The sequence below is a fragment of the Pelodiscus sinensis genome, chromosome 2 (assembly GCF_049634645.1).
Source record: "Pelodiscus sinensis isolate JC-2024 chromosome 2, ASM4963464v1, whole genome shotgun sequence".
NCBI classification, from domain to species: domain Eukaryota; kingdom Metazoa; phylum Chordata; order Testudines; family Trionychidae; genus Pelodiscus; species Pelodiscus sinensis.
Genome location: NC_134712.1, coordinates 36,424,730 through 36,451,455, shown reverse-complemented (window position 1 = coordinate 36,451,455; position 26,726 = coordinate 36,424,730). Strand labels below are relative to the sequence as shown.

General features: G+C 40.5%; 1 protein-coding gene across 9 annotated transcripts in view; it reads left to right on the top strand.

Annotated features, from left to right (window-relative positions):
• VPS13B (vacuolar protein sorting 13 homolog B) overlaps positions 1-26,726 on the top strand; it is a 999,042-nt gene that overhangs the window by 605,955 nt on the left and 366,361 nt on the right. For 6 of the 9 annotated variants that reach the window (XM_075920306.1, XM_075920307.1, XM_075920304.1 and 3 more), the window contains 4 exons: positions 1,017-1,131; positions 13,185-13,326; positions 16,464-16,872; positions 22,486-22,603. In XM_075920306.1, the coding sequence (XP_075776421.1) occupies positions 1,017-1,131; positions 13,185-13,326; positions 16,464-16,872; positions 22,486-22,603 (784 nt within the window). Of the gene's footprint in view, positions 1-1,016; positions 1,132-1,474; positions 1,497-12,528; positions 12,596-13,184; positions 13,327-16,463; positions 16,873-22,485; positions 22,604-26,726 lie in introns of those variants that run through there. The other 3 variants (XR_012901295.1, XM_075920305.1, XM_075920309.1) reach the window with 3 other exon arrangements.

The following is a 26,726-nucleotide window of genomic DNA, read 5'->3' as shown; positions in this document are numbered from 1 at the left end:
TATGTTTTAAATTAAGAGTCAGTGTCTTGGTCTAATTTTGCTCATTTTATTACATAATCTGAGGAGTCTATTTAGCAGTAAGTGAGGAGGAGTTGTTATATTTATTAATCACATTAGTCTCTCTTCTAATGGATCTTAGCTCATGACAGCTATCTTGCAGATGTTGGTTGTAAAGTGACAAGTATGTCTTTTGCACTATATAAATAATTCCACAAAAAAACAATGTTTAAAGAACATTGAAGTTGGTTACAAAGTCAAGCACTCAACCATTAGGAAATCCCAGAATTGAAGCTACCTGTGCAGCCTTTAATTCACCCCCTTTGCACGTATCTTAGGATAATCTTTAATTGCATGATCACATACTATTTTTGCTGTTATATCAAGTGTACACCTAATATGGCAAATATTAACTTGATATAAGTAACATGTTAAGGGGACCAGTATTATCACAACTAGGAAAGACATGTTGTACCAAGAGAACTCTTAGGATTTGAGAGTTTACTTATTATTTAAGCAAAATGTGGAGGACTTGACAAAAATGTTTTCCATCTTCTTGTCAGTGGAACTGGCTATTCAGATGGCAAAACATCTGTGACAGCTAAACTCTGGTCTGCCTATAATTATCTAATCTATCCATGTTTCTGTACAACATTCATCACTGTAGTATTGGATGAACTGGTATTTTTCCATTCTCAGTTATTTTTACATTTTAGTCTTCTTTTATATGCTTTGCAGCAGAGTTGAGCCTAAAGAAAAACAGTTTCAGCATTTTTAAGAAACAATTGGATTCTGAAGCTGGATCTGAATTTTGTGACTGGTTCCTGTCTATGTCATGATTGAACAAAAATTCCCTGTATAAAATGTCTTGAACTTTGAAGGATGAGAAATAGAGATCCAAACAAAAATTGTTGTATCACAGGCACATTTCTGGTTTATGGTCAGTGTTTTATTAATAGCACAAAATTAGAGATCGTAAATTCATAGATATTAATTTTAATTATCACTGATTATTACAGAGATTTGTGTTGTCAGTGAATTAGAAGATCTCAGCGCCTCAGTAGATATGCAAGATGTATACACCAAAGTTAAATGTAAAATAGAAAGCTTCAACATTGACCACTACAGAAACAGGTAATTACTGGAAGTTGTCATACATTAATTTCATTCTGAAATAGCAAAGCAGGATTTTTTTTTTCCTGGAAAGAATTTTTATTTGGCTTTTAATTAAAAATTGTTGTGTAATATGTTAAAATAAATGATAACTGTAATGTTTAAACAATAAGTAGTAACAATCAGGATTTCTGAGAACTAGATTTGTACTGTAAATTTACACGCCCTTTTGTAAATGTCTAGTTCCTTTATGTGTCATATTTGAAAAGTTGTTTGTTTTTAAATCATAAGAAGGAAATTTCTAATGATTTTTTTGTTGTCGTGGAGTAACTGCAGTGAAGTAAGTTCATTACCATTGTAACAGATGCTAGTCTGATACAGAATAACATTGAAAAGCTCTGAGGGAGCCATGTATAGTCTTCATCAGCAGCATGGTGAGTTGTCATGAAGAAGAATCCATGGAGGTATGTGGTCAATGGCACAGAAGAGAAAATGGTATAATTCTTTAGTGTCTTTCCTTGGAAAAAATCAACACATAAACTTAAAAATATTTGAATGGATTATGATTAAGGTGATACCTTTCAAAGGTGCCTAAGGGATTTAATAGCACAAATCCTACTGATTTGCAGAGATGCACCTACTCCTAAATCCCTTAGGCATTTTTGAAAGTCTTCCATGAGAACAACAGAAAGGAAATTCAGTGTAAACCTCTCATGTCTTTTACTTATTTATCGACTCACTTCAGACCTAGTATAATGAATAGATACTTCTTCGAGGCTGTCCCTGTGGGGCTTTACCTTAGGTGTTTGGGCACCTCAGCATGCCCGGGACAGAAGATTTCTATAACAGTGTTTGTGTATAGCCTGTTCACATATGCGTAGCAATATTAACATACCAGGCAGCCAATGAGCATGCGCAAACCCCAATCCCCTCAGTTCCTTCTCTGCCACCTCCAGTGCCGGTTGGAACCCGCTGTGCACTCTGCATTGAGCTCCTCAATTAGCTATATAGCCTTTTTACTTTACCTTTTAGTCAGACTTAGCCTTTTAAAACCTTTCTCCTTCACTCTGCATGAAAAAAAATGTTTTTTTCTTCACGTCAAACCACGAATAAGCAGAGGTTCATTGCCTGCTGCTTTCCGCTTCCAGGGATCGCCCCACACGGGCTCTCCCCTCCGTGCTATTACTGATTTTACTGGTTTTTACTATTTTTACAGTTTTATTCATTTTACTCTTTTAATCTTTAACCGCCTGAGAATATTCTCCCCAGAGTCCTCCTCAGACCCTCACCCACCCACCTCAGGCACACACAGCAGCGGCCAGTGCAGAAAACACCACCTATTTGCCGCATGTATATTTCCCGCCTGGGTGGGCATTGGCTTATCTCCGCTGCCTGAGGGAGAAACACACAGTACTTCAGGCGAGGGGTTTATAGAGCCCTGACTGCCATAGTGAATACAGCAGGACAGCTATTTCACTTCAATAGCAATCTGACCAGACTTAATCTCTGACTTTTTCCTGCATCCCCGTTTATACTCTCCCAGCAGCGATATCAGACAAAGCGGGGGCACTTGCCTCAGCTGTGAGCTCTGCAACCTCTAAACAATCTAAGAAGATGAATGCAGATACTAACCCTTCACCCAAGAAAGGGCGATCCCACAATTCCAAGCCAGTTCTGTCCCCTCTGGGGGCTCCGGACAAGAGCTTGCCGGGGCTGCGATCACCCACTGTGCTCCGAAGGTCCCAGGACCTGTCTTCAATGGCGAAACAGGCTAGCAAACCTAAACCCTTGCAGCACAAAAACTCAAAACAGCCACAGCATCGCCTGTGCAGACCTCACACTCTGCCACTGATAAAAATAGCAGATCTACTAAATCCCCACACTTGGCTCTGTCAGTGTGTGAGCCTACCCCGAGGCCTGGCAATGTGAAAGGCTCACAGCTGCAGTACCATCTGCCACCTATGCCTCAAACCTATTCTTTGACATCCTATGGACCAGCTTAAAGGTTACCTTAGTACTCACTACTCTGCTTTTTGGTACTGACCCCTCTCTGACACTTTCCAGGGTCTCTCCAGCAAAAGCTACAGCTCCTGCACCGCCTTCATATAGTGAGGAAGAAGCTGTCTCTCTTTCAAATGCTGTTTCACTCAGGCACTCATCGCCTAGGACACCTCAGCCACAACCAATGATGCCCCAGTGCCTCCCGCTTGGCCCTACTAGAACCCCTGGGCACCTCCTAGAATGCACCAGCAGCAGCAACAATACCAGCATGCTGGTCAGGCTCACTCAAGACACACTTCAGTGACCGCCCTAGATGTGTCCAGGGATCAAACTGATTCTGATCATCCCTTTAGTGATGATGACTCAAGTGATTCCTCACACCCGCCAGTCCAGTTCTCCTCCTCTCCTCTGGAGGATACCCTCATGCCACCACCTTCCTTAGCAGGCGATGATTCCAGGGCTGCTTCTTCAAGCTGTTTTCCAGTGGTTGCTCCACTGTAGGTGTCAGGTTTGTCCCAGCACCACAGATTGGAGATCCTTCCCAGCCATAGTCCACCTGACCATGCATGCGTGAAGCGCGGCTTATGCCTTTCCGCACCATTTGTGTGTGCGCGGTCCGGCACCCACCAGTTCCTCTTGACTGTCCTTGACTGCAGACGGAAATAGCACTCTCTCTCTGACACCCTATCAGAATCGAGAGAGAGTATACTTGTTAATTCAGTAGTTTAGTTGTTAGTTAGTGGTTATTTAGTCAGTAGATTGTTGTAGTTATTTTAAAAAAATCTTCTTCTTAGTGTAGTTCTGTAAATAGTTAATCAAAATGACAGAATTACCCAGCTTAAAAAAATGCAGTACTTGCTGCGAGGCAGTACCCACCTCCGAGGGCTGTTCTCTCTGTATTAGATGCCTTGGGGAAGGCCACATCCCACAGAAATGTCCCCATTGCTCGAAGCTCACGGCCCAAGCAAGGAGAGACAGAGACATGCACTTAAAAATGCTCCTTTTTGACAGAGCATTACAGCCGCAAAGTACTTACCCCCAGCTACCTCAACCCTTGGGGCTTGTAGACAGACCCAAGAAGACGAAGAAGAGACCATCTCCTCCTTGGTCCCATCTTCCCTCCCGGGTGAGCATCAGGGACAAGCCAAGCATCTCAGGCACGTCCACTGCATGCGGTCCTGAGAAGCCAAAGCAAAGCCAAAGCAAGTCGGCTCTGAGCCCATTGGTATTGGGATCCGCTATCTCGGCCGTTCCGTTAGTTTCCCGTTCAGCACCAACAGCCTCGAGAACATCGCCTACCCTCAGACGCCCCCCAGAAACGAGCCGCTCGCCAGCACTGAGACGTTTCCTGGAGCTGAGTCGTTCTCTAATACAAAGGCACTCGCCAGCACTGACTCGTCTCCCGGCACCGAGGCTCTCGCTGGCACTGAGATGATTGCCGGCACCCAGAACCTTGCCGTTCCTCAGTCATTGAGGAGCGCTCATTGCCTCTCCCATCTTCAAGACCACCGACCCCGTCTGGGGTCCCACCTCATCTTGGGGATGTACAACAATCTCCTACACAGCGTATGGAAGGTCAATCCCCTAAGGACCAGTCCTCTTCATCCCCAGACGAGGCAGTCTTCCAGGGTGACACCTCCCCTTCCGACGATTTGCACCAATTTCAGCAGCTTTTCAAAAGAGTCGCAGAAAGTCAGCGGGTGCAACTTGGAGAAGTACAACAAAAACATCACCATCTCTTATGCAACATTAAAGAGTCGCACCAGGACAGAATTGCACTATAACTGGATGACAGTATCCTCAAAATAGCAGACGACATCTGGCAGCTACCAGCATCCGTTCTGCCCACCAACAAAAAAGCGGACAAAAAGTACTTTGTCCCCTCAAAAGGGATGGGGTTTCTTTTTACTCATCTGCAACCTAACTCATTGGTTGTGGATGCAGTACAGCAGAAGGAAAGAGCGCCTCTTCACAAAACCACCGCTGCTGCTAAGGATAGCAAGCATCTGGACTTGTTCGGCTGAACAGTATATTCTTCGGCAACACTGACACTGCTGATGGCTAATTATTCCGCATTACTGGCTAACCATAATTTTGATAATTATGCCAATTCGTGCTGCTTCTAGAACACCTTCCCGAAGCCAAACGGGACATCCTAAGGGCAATAGTCCAGGAGGGATACACAGCCTCCAGGACGGCTCTACATATAGCCCTAGACACTGCCGACACTGCGGCGCGTACAACAGCTACCTCAGTTGTCATGTGCAGGGCATCCTGGTTACAGCAGTCATCTGCCCATAAAGACTTTTTGTCGAAGGTCAAGGACCTCCCCTTCGACAGGCAAAATCTATTTTCAGAAAAGACTGTTCAACTGTTCCATTCGGGGAAATACTCCAGGATGACCCTTAAGACACTGGGAATGTACACACTGCCTTGTCGCCGGAAAAGATACACTCCATACCAGAGACAGAGACCCTTCTCTCATCAGCCACCAGCATATAGACCTCATGAGCAACAACGAGGCAGACAATGCCAGCAGAGGAGGTGACCCCCACCGAAAGCGTCCACCCACCAGAACACCAGGCAGCAGGTTTGACGCTTCCGTTGAGGGACTGAGAACAATTCCCATCAGCAATCCCATCTGTGCTTCAAATACAGTCTTCCATCACTGTTTGAGACTTTTCCTTCAATGCTGGGCCCATATTCCAACCGACAAATGGGTCCTCCAGACCATCCAGCTAGGCTACACCATTCCGTTCACATTGCTGCTCCTCCATCCCCCCCTCCATCCCATCCCTCTTCAGGGACCCATCTCATGAGTCCCTGCTCAAGCAAGAGGCTATTCGTCTACTCACCATTGGGGCGATAGAGACGGTCCTGATACTTTCTATTATTCCCGATACTTTCTAACAGAAAAGAAGTCGGGGGGTTGGAGGCCAATATTAGACCTCCAGGGTCTCAATCACTACCTCCGGAAACAGCGATTCCGCATGGTCACCCTAGCTACAATCATTCCAGCACTCCAAGGCAGAGACTGGTTCACGTCCCTCGATCTTCAGGACGCTTATTTTCATATGGCCATCCATCCAGTCCACAGATGATTCTTACATTTTCAAATCAGTGCAGACCATTTTCAACACAAGGTCCTGCCTTTAGCTGTCTCGTCGGCCCCAAGGGTTTTCTCCCAAGACCCTAGCTGTAGTGACGGCATACCTTCGCCGCCTCAGTATAATAATTTTTCCCTATCTCGATGACTGCCTAATCAGAGCCCCGTCATCAGTAGAGGCACTTCACGCCACAAATACCATGAGCACAGTTTTCGAAGCACTGGGTCTCATTCTCAACATCCCAAAGTCATCTATGAATACCCAGCAATCAATACAGTTTATCAGCGCCCAACTCGACTCCATCCACAGATGAGCCTTCCTACCAATAACCAGATTCCAAACAATTCAGGATTTGATTTAGGTGCTGCTGACCAGCCCAAAGGTCTCCATATTACAATGCCTTCAACTCATGGGTCATATGGCGTCCACGTCTTACATTGTCGAGCACGCAAGGTTACATTTTCAGTGCCTTCACCATTGGATGCCAATGACGTGCCCTCCGAACACTCATAATGTCCACAGGACAGTAGTAATACCTTTCCACGTCAGAATGTCGCTAGCCTGGTGAACCGTTCATGACAATCTGATGTCAGGCATACCTTTCCACCGCCCTCAGCCAGTAATGCAGCTTACGACTGACGCATCACTCCTCGGATGGGGACACCCACCTCAGACACAAACAGGTACAGGGCCTACGGTCCCCCAAAGAATCGTTGATGCACATCAACCTTCTAGAGCTTAGGGCAGTCTACAGTGCTTGCCAACGCTTCCTCCCGATTATCCAAGGCCAAGTCATACAAGTCCTCACCGACAATATGACGACGGTTTACTACATAAACAAACAGGGAGGAGCCAGATCCCATTTGCTGTGCACTGAAGCTATACACTGATGGAACTGGTGCAGCCGCCACAAGATCTCTCTCACCATGGAGTATCTTCCCGGTCATCATAACTGCACAGCCCTGAACAGACATTTTTCGCTCAATCATGAATGGGAATTGCATCCCGAAGTACTCCCCACAATATTCCACCACTGGGGTTTCCGACAGTAGACCTCTTTGCTACACCGCAATTTGAAATGTCGTCAATACTGTTTGAGAGCAAGGATTGGATGCAGTTCCAAAGGGGACGCGTTCCTTTACACCTGGAGTCGCCATCTTTTGTATGCGTTCCCCCCTACGCCTCTAATACCCAGGGTTGTAGAGAAAATTCTCTGGGATGGAGCCACAGTAATTCTAATAGCCCCCTCCTTGCCATGACAAATGTGGTTTCCTTACCTACATCATCTGTCGGCTCGTCCTTATCCTCTACCCAGATGCCATGACCTGCTTACGCAGAACAACCTCTCTCTGTTCCATCCGCAGGTCGACCATGTGGTACTCACGGCATGGTACCTAGTTGGTTCCAGCAAACACAGTTAATATGCTCACAGTCTGTTAAACATATCCTGTTACACAGTAGGAAATCATCCACATGTACTACCTACCTCCACAAATGGTCTCGCTTCTCTTCCTAGTGTTCTCAAATGAACTTAGATCCAGGTTCTGCTCCTATCCAATGAATTTTAGATTACCTTTTACACCTCAAGGACTCCGGCCTTTCCTGTGCTTCCATCAAAGTGCATGTTGCTGCAATATCTGCCTTTCGCCATTCCGTGGATGGATATTCGGTATTTTCACACTCCATGATGAAGAGATTCATGAAGGAAATGGGTAATCTATTTCCACATCACACACAACCGCCGGATCCTTGGGATCTGGAGATGGTCTTGAATGCGTTAATGGATAAACCCTTTGAACCTCTAGCAACGTGTGACCTTCAAACCCTTTCCGTGAAGGTTATCTTCTTGCTCACAAAAACTTCAGCAAGAAGAGTTGGCGAACTAGCCGCCTTATCAGCTTCACCTCCATATAGTGTTCACCCGCCAGGGGATCATACTATGCCCACAACCACTTTTTCTCCTCAAGGTGAACTCACAGTTTCATATAAATGAGCCAATAATCCTGCCCACCTTTTACCCCAAACCGCATCTCTCGCTGGAACAGACACACCTACACACTCTGGACGTAAGACGAGCACTAGCTTTATATATTGATAGAACTAGATCCTTCCGAAAATCTAACATGCTTCTAATATCAACTGAGGAACATTCCAGGGGTCATCCACTATCCGCACAACGCATCTCCTCGATTATCGTCAGCTGTATAAGAAGATGCTATACCCCAGGGGTGTCCAAACTTTTTTCAAAGAGGGCCAGATTTGAAGAAGTGAACATGCGTGAGGGCCGTCCCCGGACTCTCAGCCCCAAGGCGGAGGGCCCACGGGGTCGGAGGCGGGCGGAGAGCGCAGGGCACGCCGGCCTCACGGCGGCCCAGGGGGCAGGGCGAACCTGCAGCCGAGCGGGGGAGCGGGGCTGCGGACGTGCCCTACAGGGCAGGCTCTAGGACCGCGGAGGCAATGGGCGGCGGCGGTGGCGCGGCCGGAAGCGGCGCGCTGGGCGCGCCAGTTCAAAAGAGTGCTGGGTAGCCAGGAGAGGGGGAGGAAGCGGGGGCCGTATTAAACCGGAACACGGGCCGCAATTGGCCCGCGGGCCGGACTTTGGACGTGCCTGTGAAATAAGCCACTACCATTAACAACAAGAGCACATTCAACTCGAGCAGTAGCAACCTCCACCACTTTCCTCAGAGGAGTACCTCTGAAGGATATCTGCAGAGCCGCTATATGCTTGTCGAACTTAACATTCGCCAGACATTACACCATCTCCAATCTCCTCATACCAGACTCAGTGGTAGCATCAGCAATGTTGTCCACGGTTACGGCACATTAGCGCCAAACCCTCCTCCTTCACAAGCTACTGCTATAAATTCACCTGCAGTAGAGCACCCACGGGATACTGCTCGAAGAAGAAGTTACTCTGTGCAGTAACTATGGTTCTTCAAGATGCGTGTCCCGTGGGTGCTCCATGACCCACCCTCCTCCCCTCTTTGGAGTATTTCTATGTTATGTCTTTCAGACCAAGAGGTTCGAAAGGAATTGGCGGGAGCCGGACCGTGCACACACAAACGGGGCGAAAAGGCATGAGCCGTGCTTCACGCATGCGCGATCCGGCGGACTACGGCTAGGAAAGATCTCTGATCTGCGGCATCAGCACAAGCCCAACACCTACAGTGGAGTGCCCACGAGATACGCATCTCGACGAACCATCATTACTGCAAAGGGTGAGTAACTTCAGCTTTTCAGGACCTGTGTAGAAGGTTGGCTGATGTGTTAGAGATCTCATTAATGACATAGCATGACACCCAACATAAACTCATTAGCATCCTGAATGCTACACCATCAGTAAAATTAGTGCTACCTAGGGACCCTGCCCTCATGGATCCTTCTAAACTCCTGTAGCAAACACCAGCCACCATATCGCCAGTGGGCAAAAAGGCGGACAGAAAATATTATGCCTCCTCACAGGGTTCAGAGTTTCTCTTCACACGGCCTCCCGCCACTTCCCTCATAGTTGATGCTGCCAACCAGAGTGCCAAACATACTTTACCAAAATCCACTCCCCCTGAAAAGTAGAGGATAAGGAGTGGAAACAGCTTGATCTCATGGGGAGCAAAGGCTACTCATCTGCCTCCCTCCAGTTACGCATCTCGAATTATATGGCTATGTTGGCAAAATATACTGTGTTCCACTGCAGTGAGCCTATCAACATACCTGTCTTTTCCCCAAACATCACAACAATGAGATGCAGGCAATGCTTCATACCCTCGATCTCTCCAGGGCCAACATGTTCTACGTAGATAGAACTACACGAATTCGCAAAACTAACAGATTATTCATTTCAGCTACAGAACTATCTCTGGGTCTTGCCATCTCCTCTCAGAGACTTTCCAAATGGATAATGAAATGCATAAGACTGGCATACTCAATCTTTGGCAAAGATCTGCCTCCACAATTTCATGCACACTCAACCAGAGCCATGGCTACATCAACCGCATACATACAGGGCATTCCCCTATTAGATATTTGTAAATCAGCTACCTGGTTGTCCATCCTTACTTTCGTGATGCACTATGCGCTCGACACATACCGTTCTCATCCACTCCATCTTGACGGTGCCCAAATACCTAAGGTGGATCACCCTCAGGAACACCCATCTTGAAGAATATTAGTTACTGCAGAGGGTGACCTTGCCACCATGGATGTAGAAGCTCTATACGCCAACATCCCACATGAAGATGGATTACAAGCAATTAGAAACACTATCCCAGAGGACACCACTGCCAACCTGATAGCAGACCTATGTAACTTTGTTCTCACCCACAATTATTTCCAGTTTGAGAACAACTTATAACTCCAGATCAGCGGCACAGCCATGGGTACACGCATGGCCCCACAGTATGCTAATATCTTTATGGCTGACCTAGAACAATGTTTCCACAACTCCCGTCCCCTTTTACCCCTTCTCTACTTACGCTACATTAATGACATCTTTATGATCTGGATGCTTGGCCAAGAAACACTGGAGACATTCCACAGAGAGTTCAACAACCTACACCCCACCATCAACCTCAGGCTGGACCATTCTACACGAGAGATCCATTTCCTGCACACCACAGTACAAATCAACAATGGAAAATTAGACACCACCCTCTACAGAAAACCCACTGACTCATACAGTTACCTACATGCTTCCAGCTCCCATCCAGAACACACCATACGATCCATCATCTATAGCCAAGCCCTTCGATACAACCGCATCTCCTCTAATCCCACTGACAGAGACCAGAAACTTCAGGATCTCTACCAAGCATTTATAAACCTCAACTACCCACCCGGAGAAATAAAAAAGCAAATTGAAAGAGCCAGACGAATACCTAGAAACCATCTACTTCAAGACAGACCCAAGAAAACAAACAATAGAACACCACTTGTCATCACCTACAGCCCCCAACTTAAACCTGTCCAACACATTATCAATAAACTACAGCCTATACTGGAACAGGATACTAAACTCCAAGAGGCTCTGGGAGACAGACCCATAGTCTCCTATAGACAACCACCTAACCTCAAGATGATTCTTACCAACAGTCACAAGACATACCACACTAATACCAACCCTGGTACCTTCCCTTGCAACAAACCCCGTTGCCAGCTTTGTCCACATATTCACTCTGCTGATACCATTATTGGACCTAACCTAGTGAGTTATAAGATCAAGAACACACATTCCTGCGCATCCAGAAATATAATCTATGCTATCATGTGCCGAAAGTGTCCGTCTGCTATGTACATTGGACAAACGTCTCAGACATTTCGCCAAAGGATCACTGCCCACAAAACATATATTAGACAGCATCACAAAGAAAAAACAGTTTCTTGCCATTTCAACCAGAAAGGACATAGTCTCAACGACTTAATTACCTGCATCCTGTTTCAAAAGCCTTTAAAACTGCACTTGAAAGAGAATCCTCTGAACTGTTATTCATGCTAAAATTCGACACTTTACGCCGCGGTCTTAACAAAGACTGTAGTTATCTTACCCATTACAAAGATAGCGTCCCCAATTATCACCTCTAATATCATTAGTTCACAGACATTTACCTTCCCCTCTCCTCCTCCCTGCATTTTCCTTCTGTTCTGAAATTTGATTTGTCCTTTTCATATGTTTTCATTTTTTAAAATTGTATCCTTTGGTATATATGGTTGTGACTATTTTCTTCCACTATTTGATCTGAGGAAGTGGGTCTGGCCCACGAAAGCTCATCATCTAATAAACCATCTTGTTAGTCTTTAAAGTACTATATAGTCCTGTATTTTGTTTCAGCTACCCTAGACTAACACGGCTACATTTCTATCACTATTCTGCAGAGGGTGAGTAACCCTCTCCTCAGGTTGTCTATGAAAAGTAGAACCTTTTCTTTCTCTTCTCTGAAGTAGAAATATATATTAGTTTGAACATATTGTAATAATTACAGCTTACATTTCTTTCTAGAAACTTCTGCTGCATATTATGATGCTCTTAGATATATTATCATACAACAAGCCATCATATTATTAATAAATTACTTTTTTCACAGGTTCTGTGAAAGGCTTTAGAGAGATTCTTTGTTCTGAATAGCCTGAAGCTTCATTAGTAGTGTTCTTTTCTTTACTAAAGTTATATCAGGTTATTAAGTTACTCCGCTTAGCATAATTGCATTGTCAAATCCAGTTTTAATTCATAAACTATTCAAAGTACACTCTATATATGACTAAAATCTGTGGACTCAAACCAAATGCAGAGAACAGATAAGGTGAACATTCTGTTTTCCAGGCCAGGGGAAGGCTGGCAGTCAGGACATTCTGAAGGAATATTTCTACAATGCAAAGAAAAACTTGTGGTGAGATTTCTGTAGTGGAATAAGATGCTTAACAAAATAACTCTGTCCTAAAACTTGAACAATATACTTTTTCTTTGTTCTCAGACATGTTTAGAAGAATGATTGCAAGAATTATAATACAAAACAAAAGCTTACCTCTTCATAACCAATTTTATGTTTATGAACAAGTACTCCAAATTTGAAATGTAATTGGATACTGTTTTCTTTTCTCAATTTGTTTGTTCTTGTAATCATCCTCTTCCATGCTACTAAAGCTTTTTTGCTGAATTTTTAATTCCGAGAAAATTACGTGATAAGCCGGCTTTGTGTACTGAATTCTATTAGATTTTAATTCCATGACTACTTGCTTAAGTTGCCCTTTCCCATAAATTACAGTTTTTCAAATTAGTATTTTCATGCCATTTTTTCTTTTGATTTTCTTGAATTTGGGAAATTCAGAAGGTGTGTCTGACGTGCTGTATCTCACAACTGCTCAGAGCTATGCCAATTTCAGCATAATTTAGAATTCTAATTTTTTTGGCTTATGGCTTTTGTTTTGTTTTGTTTTTTTCTTTTTGTCTTTTTCCTCCTCTCTATTCATCACCTCAAGCCTTGGGGAAGACTGTTGGTCTCTGGGGCAATATGGAGGTGTATTCCTTTCCTGTACTGACAAGCTGAACAGACGTACCTTGTTGGTTCGACCCGTCAGCAAGCAGGACCCTTTCAGTAATTTCTCTGGCTTCTTTCCTCCTGTAAGAAATCCTTTTAAAACTTATGCTACAGAACTTCCATTAACAAGCACCAGTAGGAGAGAAAATTTCTCAAATGTCATTAGCTTTTTCCAATTTTTTGTCATTTACATTTTGTCTTTACTGAATATATTTATTATCTGTTCTACTCCCCTTTTGGTCTCTGGCTACAATTAACAAATTCCTTTGCCTACGCCTAGGAAGCAGTGTCCTTTGTATTCTTTTGAAATCAATACCACTGCTACTGGGAAAGGTGGAAAATCTAGAACGGCTTATTTAAATTAACTACAGCCCCGATTACACACTGCACTTAAGCATGTGTGCAAGCTTAAGTATATTAGTAGCCCTATTGAAATTAGTGGGACTGCTTACATATTTTAAAGATAAGTATGCATGGAAACGTTTTCTGGATTGTTCAGATGTGTGAACAAAAGCCAGTATTGTACATTGTACCTTGTTTGTGGTGGCTGCAACAATATTTTTAGTACCTTTTATTTTTTTGTGTAATTAAGATATGTCTTAAACTAATTAATTCATGTATATTATTTACAATATATACAATAATTATAATAAACCATGCATACTGAAATTTATGCCTGTGCTGGGAGGTACATATAATATTTGTACTCTTCGTGCCACCACAAGTGTAATAATAGCCTGAGTGTTTTTAAGGAAGTTTTTCTTAGGGTACATCTACACTGCAACATTATTTAAAAAAAAAAAAGCTAGTATTATTTCGAAATAACTTAGTCCGCATCTACACAGCCAGCACTTATTTCAAAATAATGTCAAAATATTGTCAAGCTGGAGGACTTCTTACTCCAACTCCTGTAACCATGATTGTACAAGGAGTAAGGGAAGTCTGAGGAAGAATGCTCTATTTTGAAATAAGTGCTGTGTAAACGCTCTCAATTTCGAAATAAGCTATTTCGAAATAAGCTACACAATTGATGTGGCTCAATTTGCACAGCTTATTTGGAGTTAAGCCCTGCTGAGTAGATGGAACCTTAGTACATTCTGAAGCATATTAGTTTCACTTAGTACGAGGAGTAACTAGTGCAGTCTTTTCCCTGATGTAGACAAGCCTTATGTATTCATTTTCTCATATTCACAGAAATGAAAAAAATAAAAAATTAATAAAAATAAAATCATACAAATTTTCCACCAACTCCCATTGTATTAATGGAAGTAGAGACCTGACCAAGTTACAATGGGGGCCTTTTATCTTTAGCTTTGTGATAGATTATAGAGAATATTTTTGTGTTAGTGGAAGTTCTGTTCCAGTTTGTTTTCTGTCATGAATATATACATCATTCTTTTACTTATTCTAGTTGTTTCAAATTGTTCTAATAAACTAAATTACTAATTTGTTACAATTCATTTAATTATATGATCTTTCAACTTCTCAGCTTACATTTGTGTAAGAAGTTAGTGCTTGCCTTGAGTTAAAAAAATAAAAACAAGTTGATTAGTGATTCTGACTAAATGAAATCTGAAAACGTTGAAAGAAGCATCTACTCTATTTACAAAATGCAGTTGCTATACTTATGCTAGAGTGATTAAACACTATTAACATAATGATACAATATCATGCCAAAATCAATTTGATTTTTATTTGCTTTCCTTTATTATTAAAATTATTTATCTTGATTTATAGGTTTATTTTAAAACTCTCAACTTTTGCAGTCGTTCACTCAAGGCCATCTTTGAGTCGCAAATTAATGTTTCATCTAGATACAGTAATTCCTCATTTAACACTATAGATATGTTTCCGAAAATGATCGTGTTAAGTGAAAACATGCTATGCCCATTGAAAATAGTGGAAAAGGTGGGGCTTGCGTTTCAAGCGGTGGTATCTGTTGGGATTGGGACATAAGGTTGGGGGAGAAAGGGGACTGGGTTACAGCAGGGAGGGGAGGTGTTTGGCTCTGAAGAAGGAAAGGGGAAGAGAGGGGAGAGGAATTGGGTTGGGAGTATGCCCCTGTGACGGGTCTGTCAGGGCCCGCACTGCGTCCGGTGAGGAGCAATTGCCGGGGAACGGCGCAGCGAGCGACGAACTCTCCGCCGCTTTGCAGGGAGGTGGGGGAAGCCCCACACAGCCTCCAGTGACGGGCCAGCTTGGGAAACCCAATTGCCGGCCTGCAAGCGGGGGCAGAGGAGAGGGGGCGAGGGGGAATCAGCGGGGAATGATGCGATGAGTGGCGAACCCTCTGCCACTTTGCAGGGAGGCAGGGGAAGCCCCTTGCAGCTGCTGGCAATGGGCCGGCTGGGGAAATCGTGTTATTCCGGGGACTGTCGTGTAATTCAAAAAACGTTCCCTAAAAAAGAAATCATGTTATTGCAAAAACGTGTTAAGCAGGCATGTGTTAAATGAGGAATTACTGTACTGAAGGTGATTTTTAAGAGGTGCAGAGGTCAGGACCAATGCACTCTGACAGCCAATGGGAGTTATACATTTAACTTCCAAATATGCCTTTCGAAATCTTTCTCTCTGTGTAAAGAAATCTTGCAGTAATACATTTTGAAAGGTTTTTTTAATGTATTGATATGAATTATTTAGGGTATAGTGTGTAGCCGTTAGTATTACAGGTGTTCTGCAGGAGAAACTTGAAGTACAAAGTTACCTTTACATCACTGGTATAGAGTGCAGGTTAGGTACAACTCACAGAGGGAATTAAAGGAAATAAAATGAAGAGGGGGTAATGGAACGTAGATAGTTCTCATTATGCACAATTTTCGATAATATTTTGGTCAATTTTGACTTTCTGACATTCAAGAAATATTTTGCGTAGTAATATTTGAGGGATATTAAGCTACCAGCCTGTGTTCTGAGTGGTTTATGCCCAGCATAAATGAACAGAAAAAAACCCCCACAATGATTTAGTGTTGCTAAAATATTCAGCAGTTCCTGTTTACTTTGGGTTGTACTGTGATAATGTGTAGTCAGACTGTGAAATAGATGGCCCTTCTAAAGATTTAAATAAACTTTTTTCTTCTATTGTTTGGAGAAAGTAAGAAGTCCCCACATATCCCTCCAAATAACTTAAAAGATTATCTTAAAAAATGGCAATTCCTTTCTAAGATATTTAACCTCTTCTCTTTACAGCAGTGTTCATTTTTGTTTCTTTTTCCTGAAACAGACAACTGCAAAACTTTTAGAAGGGTCACACCAACAACATGGATTTCTCTCTCTCACTTATACAAAGGCTGTGACAAAAAATGTCCGGCACAAGTTGATATCAAGAAATGAACGAAGAACTTTCTATAAGCTATCTGAAGGTCTTAATGATGGTTCTCCTCATTTTCTTCATGAGATCCTTCTTTCTGCTCAGGCATTTGATGTTGTCCTATGTTTTCCTTTGCTTAATGCAATTGCAAGTATATTTCAAGCAAGTCTGCCAAAGAATCAAAAAGAGAAAAGCAAATCACCTGGCCAACCCATGAGGACTCATACTCTAACATCTCGGAACTTGCCTCTGATTTATATCAACACAGGTGTAATGAGAGTCTTCTTTCCCAAAACTGAGGAAATGCAACATGATACAGGAGGTAGTGTATGAATATATGTATTATGTGACACGTTTATTTCCTTCCAGGTTCTTTAGTGAAGGTTAAACTCCAAAGATGAAACAGATCTCTTGAACAACTTTCTTTGCATTCTAGACAGGTGAATTCTAGGGAAATCTAGTCCTTATGACCAAAGGGTTCTATTTCAATTATTGCACAGCTCCTTGTGACAATGGTATATTTAGAAATGTCCCTGGGGTTCTCATTGTGTAAGACACAGAGATGGAGAATGTAATTAATATGGTACACACTAGATTTCTTACAACTTGTGGAAATACTTACTTTGGAGGTCATAGCATTTGGGCTATGAATATGATGGAGATGGTCAGGAGTTGCATGGAGAGAACTTAAGCCCTGAGTCTGCAATTAGATCTACAAGAGTTGACTCTTGTGCCAGAACTGACCCACTTTGACCCATTGGTATAAGAATCCACCTAGATCAGGTGGATCCATTTGCAGGAACAGGATCTTACATCCTATGGCTGGGAATCATTGAAAATCCTTGGGGCTCATCAACATGGACATTCTGTTTGTGGCAAACTAGAGTGTGAATCTATCCTTGGACTTGCCAATTGTAGACTGACTATCTGTGTGCATCCTGACACTGTGCATTAACACTAGGGAGATGGAAAGTATAAAAACCCTATGCTCAGTTAAACCTCTATTCTAAGTCTCTGTGTTAAGTAGATTGAGGCCCACCACAAACATTTTTAGCCTTGATTATGTATCTTGAGGCTCAATGCATAAATTTCTATACAGGAGGGAATTTCCATAAGCTATGGATATAAAATTTTTAACATATTTAAAATACACAGTTACCCGTGTTGTCTCGTACAAAAAATATGCTTGTAGTTCTTACATTTACATAGAAAGACATGAATGTTAGAAGTACACATGAGGGCAGCTAGAGACTATACAAGTACTCTACCTCCACCATCAGCCTTCTGAGAAAGGAATAAACTGCATTACTGATATAATGATATGATTAATGTAAGTCATATAGGTATGGTTTGTTACCATTATCTGCAATAATACACAATATAAACCCATGATGATAGAATTTATATTTTCTCATAACCTAACAAGAGATACAGACAGAGAGAGTTTATTTAGATGCACTATTAGATTATTTAGATTATTTTTTTGTCAACATCCTCTATCATTTTCCAACTGGGTATGGCAGAAATACAGCCAGATAAAATTAGAGTGAGTTTGTTGGCAAAGAATAGTGATCATTCTGCTAGGAAGGGTGTCTTGGCTATGGATTTTTTTTAAAGAACATGTTATTGCAATATCTGTAGCTTTGCACCTAATTAAAATTACATTTATAAAAGTGCACTAGCCGTCTGAAAGAAAGAAAGAAAGACTGACCCTGTGCTATTCAAATTTTCAAGTAATTACAAATAGTGAACTGCTGTGAGGAAGCTTGAATGGAGATGGTAAACACTTATTCATGTATAAAAAGTGGCTGAAAAGGTTAAAACTTTATTAAAATAAAATCATAGCTAACCCCCAACCTAGTAGTTTTGGAATTAAATGAAAATGTGAAGGTCAGTACCTGACCCTTTCTATCTTTCTTCTTTCACCTCAACACTTTCTAAACTCAGTTATATCTGAATGAGGACATTGAGGTCTCTTTGCCCATAAAGTCTAACAAAGGCCAAGGCTTGAACATGACCAGGTGTTTGGGTTCTTTTAATTAACAGTAGCCCTTTAAATAATAGGATTTTAACTTATTTTGAAAGCCTCTGTACTTTATAGTGCATCTGCAAGTGGTGTTCAGATATTACTTTCAGGTAATTTCAGTATAACAAACAAAAAAGTTGCTATTTCAGTATGACGACTTGTATGATAAATGGTACTATTTTGGGCACATTTTCTCTAAAGGCTGTATCTAGACTACATCCCTCTTTTGACAGAGGGATGTAAATAAACACTTTGAAATAGCAAATGAAGCGGGGATTTAAATAACACACGCTTCATGTGCATAATCGCATCAGGATTTTTTTGAAATACCCTGCCATTTTCTACAGAGCCATGTCTAGACCACAGTTTTACTTTCGAAATGGCGCTTTTTCGAAAGAGCGCCATGACGCAATTATGCAAATGAAGTGCGGGATATTTAAATCCCCACTTCATTTGCAATTTCGAAGTGTCTAATTTACATCCCTCTGTCGAAAGAGGGGATGTAGTCTAGACACAGCCTAAATGTTTCATAAGTTAACTATTAAAATATATTTTATCTTTCCTTTGCCATCAGTTAGAACATCTATTAGTCACAGGCCAATGTAATCACTGATACCCATTTTCTTTTTAAAAATTCAATGCAACTTTTCTTTTCCTCAGCACAAAGTGTTCTAAGTGTGTCTATGATAATTATTTCAGTGGCATGACCAGATCAGAAGTGTTTTCTAGCAAGTCTCATCATACTGGACTTGGTGATACCCAAAGATGACATGCTGTAGCGTTGCAATCCTCATTTTGCTCATAATTTTTTCTCACTCCTACATCTAAGGACATGATTACATTGAAAGAAATGTTGTGAAAAACAGTCTCTTTGATAACAGGAAATTTAAAGGTGTTACAAAGGTTAATGTTGGTGTTCTATACTATATTATAAATACTTACTATTTAGGGACCTGATCCTGAAAACATGGCACAGCTTCACAGTTATGAGCAGTCCCACTGAGTTCAGTAGGATTATTTACATTTATGAAGATAGTGTACATGTATATGGCTCTGCATTTTGGAGCTCACATAAATTGTAGAAAAAGGTTTTATTTTATTATTTTGAGGGGTTTTTTTACATAACATGTAAAAGCAGAAAAGCATCCCCAAGTTCAAGCAGACTGCTAAACAAAGAAATTAACTATTGGAGATGTGTAACGGTTGCATTGAATGTACATTTAAGAATTATTTTTTAAATAACTGTTTAGAGAATCCTAAAACATAAACATTGCAGGAGTGCACCTTACTTTATATTCTGTAACTTCTGTTCTACTTTTGAATTATGTTTATCATCATCTAATTTAACAAAAGAACAGAATGGAATGTATTTAAGCATTAAATATAGTTTAATGCATCTAACAGCCCATGTAAAAATTGAAACACATTTTTTTAAAAGTTTATATGAAGGGTACCAAAGTGCCAGAGTAATTTTCCCATGTATTAGTCAAGTGAATTCTTTATCCATCAGCCACAGGTGTGCAGCACTAGGGGTAGATGGAAAAAATATGAATCGGAGAGACTTTGACATATAGAGCTATAATAAATTGGTCCCAGGGTGCATACATTATGTGCAATATATACTTTATTAGTTATAACTTTGGAAGAACACGAACAGGCAACCATGGTTTTATTCATTATAGTTTTCCCCTGAAAAGTTGAGGAGTATGTGTAGCAGAATATGAGTTAAGTGATGTACTCGCCATCACTAAATCATTATATAAATCATCATTACCCAGCAAGGCATCAAAATATTGATTATAACAGTACTCTCTTTATATGTTAAAGAGTTAATTTGTTAAACTATGTGACATTGCAGTATTCTTTGGTACACTTTTGTGATAGATAAGCTACAAGTGTTGGACATACCAATAGTATTGAATACTCACTTCTGTTTCTTTTACCAAAATCCAAACTCTTGTTAAAAAAAAGGGGTAAGGGACAGGAGACCTTTCTCATGTGCTACTTTTTTGCCTACTGTTGCTCACAGATAACATCATGTTCTAAAGCATAAGTGTGTGGTGAGCTGTGTAATATTGAGACTAATGACTAGCCTTCTATTTATTGTACTGTAATAAATGATCAAAGTGACAAATACTGGAAACTTCTTTTGTTTACTATTCTAAAATCCTGGGTATAGAATAATAGAACAATTGAATTGGAAGGGACCTCAAGAGGTCATCAGGTCCAGTCTCCTGCCCTCACAGGCAGGCCCTAGTATCATAGACAACCCCTGATAGATGCCTATCCAACCTGCTCTTAAATATCTCCAGAGATGGAGGTTCCACAACCTCCCATGGCAACTTATTCTAGTGTTTAACCACCCTGACAGGAAGTTTTTTTAAAGTCCAACCTAAACTTTCACTTGCTGCAGTTTAAGCCCATTGTTTCTTGTCCTATCCACAGAGGCCAAAAACAATTGTTCTCCCTCCTTCTTGTGACACTGTTTCAGATACCTGAAAACCACTATCATGTCCCCTCTTAGTCTTCTCCTTTCCAAACTAAACATGCCTAATTCTTTCAGTCGTCCTTCATAGATCATGTTCTCTTGTCCTTTAATCATTCTTGATCTTCTCTGGACCTTCTCCCATTTCTCCATATCTTTCTTGAAATGTGGTGCCCAAAACTGAACATGATACTCCAATTAGGCCTAATCAGCAGAGTAGAGTGGAAAAATTACTTCTTGTGTCTTGCTCATAACACTCTTGTTAATGCATCCCAGAATCATGTTTGCTTTTTTTGCAACAGTGTCACACTGTTGGCTCTCATTTAGCTTGTGGTCTACTATGACCCCTAGATTCCTTTCTGCTGTACTCCTTCCTAGACTGTCACTTCCCATTCTGTATGTGTGAAACTGATTATTCCTTCCGAAGTGGAGTACTTTGCATTTGTCCTTAGGTAAACAGGATGAAGTTTAATCAGACCATTTCTCTAGTTTGTCTAGATCATTTTGAATTTTGACCTATCCTCCAAAGCAGTTTAGCATCATGCACAAAATTAATAAGCGTTCTCTCTATGTCATCATCTAAATCATTGATGAAGATATTGAACAGAACCCATCCCAAAACAAACCCCTGTGGAACGCCACTTGTTATGCCCATCCAGCATGGTAGTGAACTCTTAATAACTACACTCTGGGAATGGTTGTCCAGCCAATTATGCACCCACCTTATAGTAACCCCATCTAGGTTGCATTTCCCTAATTTATTGATAAGGTCAGATGAGACCGAGTCAAATGCCTTTCTAAAGTCTAGGTGTAACTAGGGCTTCTCCCCTATCCACCAGACTCATTATCCTATCAGAGAAAACTATCAGATTGATCTGATATGATTTGTTCTCTTCAAATCCATGCTGGCTGTTACCTATCATCTTAAAAAGGATTTGAGTCAGAAAGGGAGAAAATGCAATACTTAGCTTAGTGATCTGCAACCCGAAGCCTTTCAAATAATATTTAAAAGACGTTTAATATACATCCCTCCCCCCCACACACACACATTTTAAAGAACATTATGTTAATTCAACACTGACAGGAGGTAATTTAAGTCTAATATTTAGGCTTTGTAAAAACCAATGCCAATTTTGGTTTTGGTAAAAAATAATTGGCTCAAAGTTTTTAGTGGCCATTAAAAATTTCCCCTTCAATGCCTGCAACCAAAACAAGTGAAGATCATTTTGGTCAGATTAAGGCCTGAAGGAGATGGGGTCTGGTTTTTGAGTTGACAGTTTCCTTGAAGCAAATCATTACACTATCACTCAGTGGTTACATTGCTGCATTGTGCATTATATAATTTTTTCTGTATTATCCTGTATTCTGCAATTCTTGAGATCAATTCATAAAAAATAAAAAATGCATGTTTTCTCCCTCCTTAGTTGAAGCTAATCAGGCAATAAAAGAAGACACTTTGATTCTCAAGATTGGGTCTGTCTCAATGGCTCCCCAGGCTGACAACCCTCTTAGCAGAGCTATACTCAGAAAAGATATTTACCAGTAAGTATTTTTCTTATATCTAAATTCACAAATATTTCATTTGTAGTAGAAGTTAATTGATAAATAAAATTTGGTCCATGCAGCCTGTAAAAATACTTTTGATATTCAAAAACAGGTTTTTTATTTTCTTCACTTTCAGGCTTTCAAATTCATTCAGACATATCAAGTATTTCTGTGAAGTGTTGATATATAACAGAAGTTAAATGTCAAGTCATTATGAAAGTAAAGATCACACATGAAAGCATTTTAAGAAACTTGGTTTTATTTAGCTAAGACTCAGATCACCTGAGAAGAAAGGGGACTGCTTCTGACTAGCATAACTCTCAGTAGTGTAGTGTAGTGTGAAAGTGATAGATACAATGTAAATGCTATGCACACATTCAAAATTCATGGCTCTTGACATCATGTGGATCACAGGGATAAAGAAGAGCAAACTTCTTAAGAGCAAACTTTACAGTAAACACATTTTCTTCAAAAATGTCAAACTCTGGATCGTATCATTGAGTATCTGCAAACTTCATCAGTGGTATGTAGGCAGCAAAACTGGCAAACATATGTAATCAACATGGTAAAAAAAATGTATGATGTTAAGTATAGTTGGATCTGATGCCAGACATGAAAGTATGGTTGCAAATAATACCAAGTGAGAAAAGTCACAGAAATACAGATGAACAAGTGTCTTATGCTTCCTGTTGGTCTGTTGCTCAGATGTGGCAATATTTTTGTTTGAAAAGTACTTCATACTGCACTTCAATAGAAGTTACAAACATAAAAATCCTTTCCCAGCAGTAAAACATTTACTGCCTAGAAAATGACAGCAATTTTACTCTGTCAAGTGTAGGAATTTTTAGAATGGCAGGAAACTATGAAATTTCTTGAGCTCTTAGTCTCGTCTGTTCATTGAGAAGTTATAAGGCAGTCTTCTTTCTCCAAATACTTGTCTATTTTCCGTTTGGAAATATTTGAATTATTGTATTTATACGTATGTTTGTCAGTAGTAGCTTATTTCTTATGTTAAATGAGCTATGACTATTATGTTCGGATCCCTTCCATGACAGTACTTTGTGTCCTGTTGTTAGTAACTGCTTTTGATGAGAAGGTCTGAACCACTTCCCATTCTGCTAACAAATGTACTGGCTTCTGCCTCTGTGGTTCTTCTGTTCTCACAATCTCCTCTATCCTGTAAACTAGTTTCTGCTTTTTGAGGGGCAAAAATAAAACTGCATTCTACTGTCTTCGTCTCCCTCTATTCCTAGTTGGAATTTTAAAACTATTTTAAAAAATACCCCTAGCACAAATGTGAACCTGCAAGCTCTAGTTTCAGTAATGTAATCTCCAGTATTCTCTGTTGTTAGGATCTAGATTAAGGATGTTAAGGACTAGTCAACTAACCAATAAGCAATGCTTATCAGATAGTGGAGTCAACTAGTTGATTTCTCCCCCCCCCCCCTTCCCCCTTGCTGCCTCTATCAGATAGAGGTAGCAAAGGGGGGCGGGGAGAGAGAGTACTTCAAAGGGACAGAACCACACAGCTGATCCTGGGCTGGAAGCTAATCCCAATAAACATCACATTTATTTGCATCTCTGGACTTCACATATTGCTGTTCTCTGTTCACATGAAAAAGACCAGGAAAGTAGGAGAGTGAAGAGACAAGCCCTCTAACATCAGTTACAAGTGGATATGTGGTACTCTGAATAGACATTAGAGACTAATTATGCCAAATTTTCAGTTGGTATAAATTGGCATAACATCACTGAAATCAGTGAAGCTACACCAATTTGTACAAGATGAGACTCTGATACAATGCTTTTGTATCTGTGGGTGCAGTATACCCTTACGTATCCACAATTGTTTGTCACTAGTGCAGTCTATTGATTAGGGGTCCTGAAGCTTTCTCTTAAGTTGGCCATTTATAATGTACTAGTCCACTGATCTTTTATTCATTTGCCAACCCCTAAAAATTTTTGAATGGAGGTGTGGGCTGTGGAAATCTTAGACATAGTTTGTGGATCTGCAAGTGTCTGCAGATCACAGGTTGAAAACCACTGTTTTATGGTAATAAAAGATACCCCTTAGACATAGTTTGTGGTCCCCAGGGATTTGCAGATCACACGTTGAAAACCACTGCAATACACTAGCTTTTCTGCAACATAACTTTGCTTCTATCACTTCTACAATCCAGAATGTTCTCTTTTTATTTTCTGCTGCTAAGTTTTTAGATTTTTTAAGAATATCTTTTTTCTATCAAGACAGTCATTAAAAGCCAAGATACAGCACAACAGACTAATGGAATTTAAGCTAGAATGAGTGTCCAACTCATTTCACAGCATAAGTTAAAGGCAAATCCTTTATCTCTTAATTGTGCAATTATTGACCACAGTTAATAAAAATCTTTTGGGGCATCATTTAAATAAAGGATGCTTTGCAAAATTATATTGCAGGAGATTTCAGTCCTGCTGGTTTTTTTAAAAAAATGTTTTGAACTATTGAGGCAAGCTATGGCAAATTTCACTCTATCAGAATAAATGAAGTAATTTTTAACATAAAAAGTTTTAGGAGTCACCTTTGTGGCACAATGGTAAATTTGTTGACATCTAATTGGGAGTTCAGGATTTAAATCCAGGATTCAGTCTGTGTTTCTATGCATGACATGTATTTGTGAAAGGGATATACTCAGTTTTCATTAAACAGTAGCAGCTGCTAGGTTGGTAGAGTTCTGAAGGGAGCTCATTTCAAAACTCTTATTTGGAAAGGAGGATTATACAAAAATGTGTGTAATTAGGCACAGAGTAGAAGTTAGGAAAGAATAAAAATAAGACATTTAGTTGTTTCATCTTCAGCACTTTGCTTCCCAAAGACTAGAATTCATTACCTGACTGGGATTCTCACTATCTTATCTGGAAGGACCTGGACCTGTGGGGGATAGTGTTAGATAACAACAGTGTGTTTCTGGGAAATAAAAATGTTGGTAGGGGTTACCAAAAAAAGCAAATAAAAATGGGGAAAAAACCCTTAAACCATACATTTTGTTGAAAAAATGGATAATACATATTATTTTCAACATATAGAATGTAGTGTTCAGCATAGAACATTTTAAAATGTAAAAAAATCTGTTGATTACTGGAAATTTATCTGCTATAGTATCTGCTATAGTATCACAACCCTAACATGGCTTTTCTCTCCTCTTACCATCCTTCCACTGCTTCAATTTATTACTAGTGTTTTTAATAGAATGTAAGAAAATAAACCATTGTCTGAGCCACTGTCTTCATAGTGTTACTGGATTGGGGACCCACAGTCTTATAATTTATTGTGTCACTTTGGTGTAAGCAGTTTTCTGTTTAGGTCTGTGCAAGCACATGGAATTAGTTTTACTTTTTGTAGTGTTCCTCACGAAGAAGAATTTTCTCACATTTAGAAACTCTTCGTATTGAAAAACAGCTTCCTTATTTAACTTGGAAAGAAAACTAAATTCAAAAAGGAATTGTGGAAAAGTAAAACTACCCTGGAAGTTTGGATACAAACATTTCCCTTGTGAATACTGGCATTGAGTAAGCAACATAATGACACAATGACTCAATTTTCATTTTACCATATAAAACAAAGTTCCCAAAATAGCAATCTCTTCTCAAATTATTTCTCTTTAATATACTTGAATTTCATAAATGTATGGTTTAATGTCTTTTAAACCAATTGAGAAGATACAATGGATAAAATACACATACAACAAAAAATAGACTCATAAAATAAGGATTAGTATACCATTTTGCTGCCTCCAATAGGGGACAATGCTTGCCCTTTCCTCTCAGGGTATGTCTACACTGCATTCCTCTTTCGAGAGTGGAATGCAAATGAAGTGTGGATTTGAATTTCCTGTGCTTCATTTGCATAATTGTGTCTGGCTGCTATTTCGAAATACCCTATTTTGAGATAAAAAACGCAGTGTAGATGCGGTTATTTTGAAAGAAACCCCTACTTTCGAAATAATCCTTACTCTAAGGGTTACTTCGAAAGAAGGGGTTTCTTTCAAAATAACCATGTCTACACGGCATTTTTTTATCTCAAAATAGGGTATTTAGAAATAGCGGCCGGATGTGATTATGCAAATAAAGCACAGGAAAT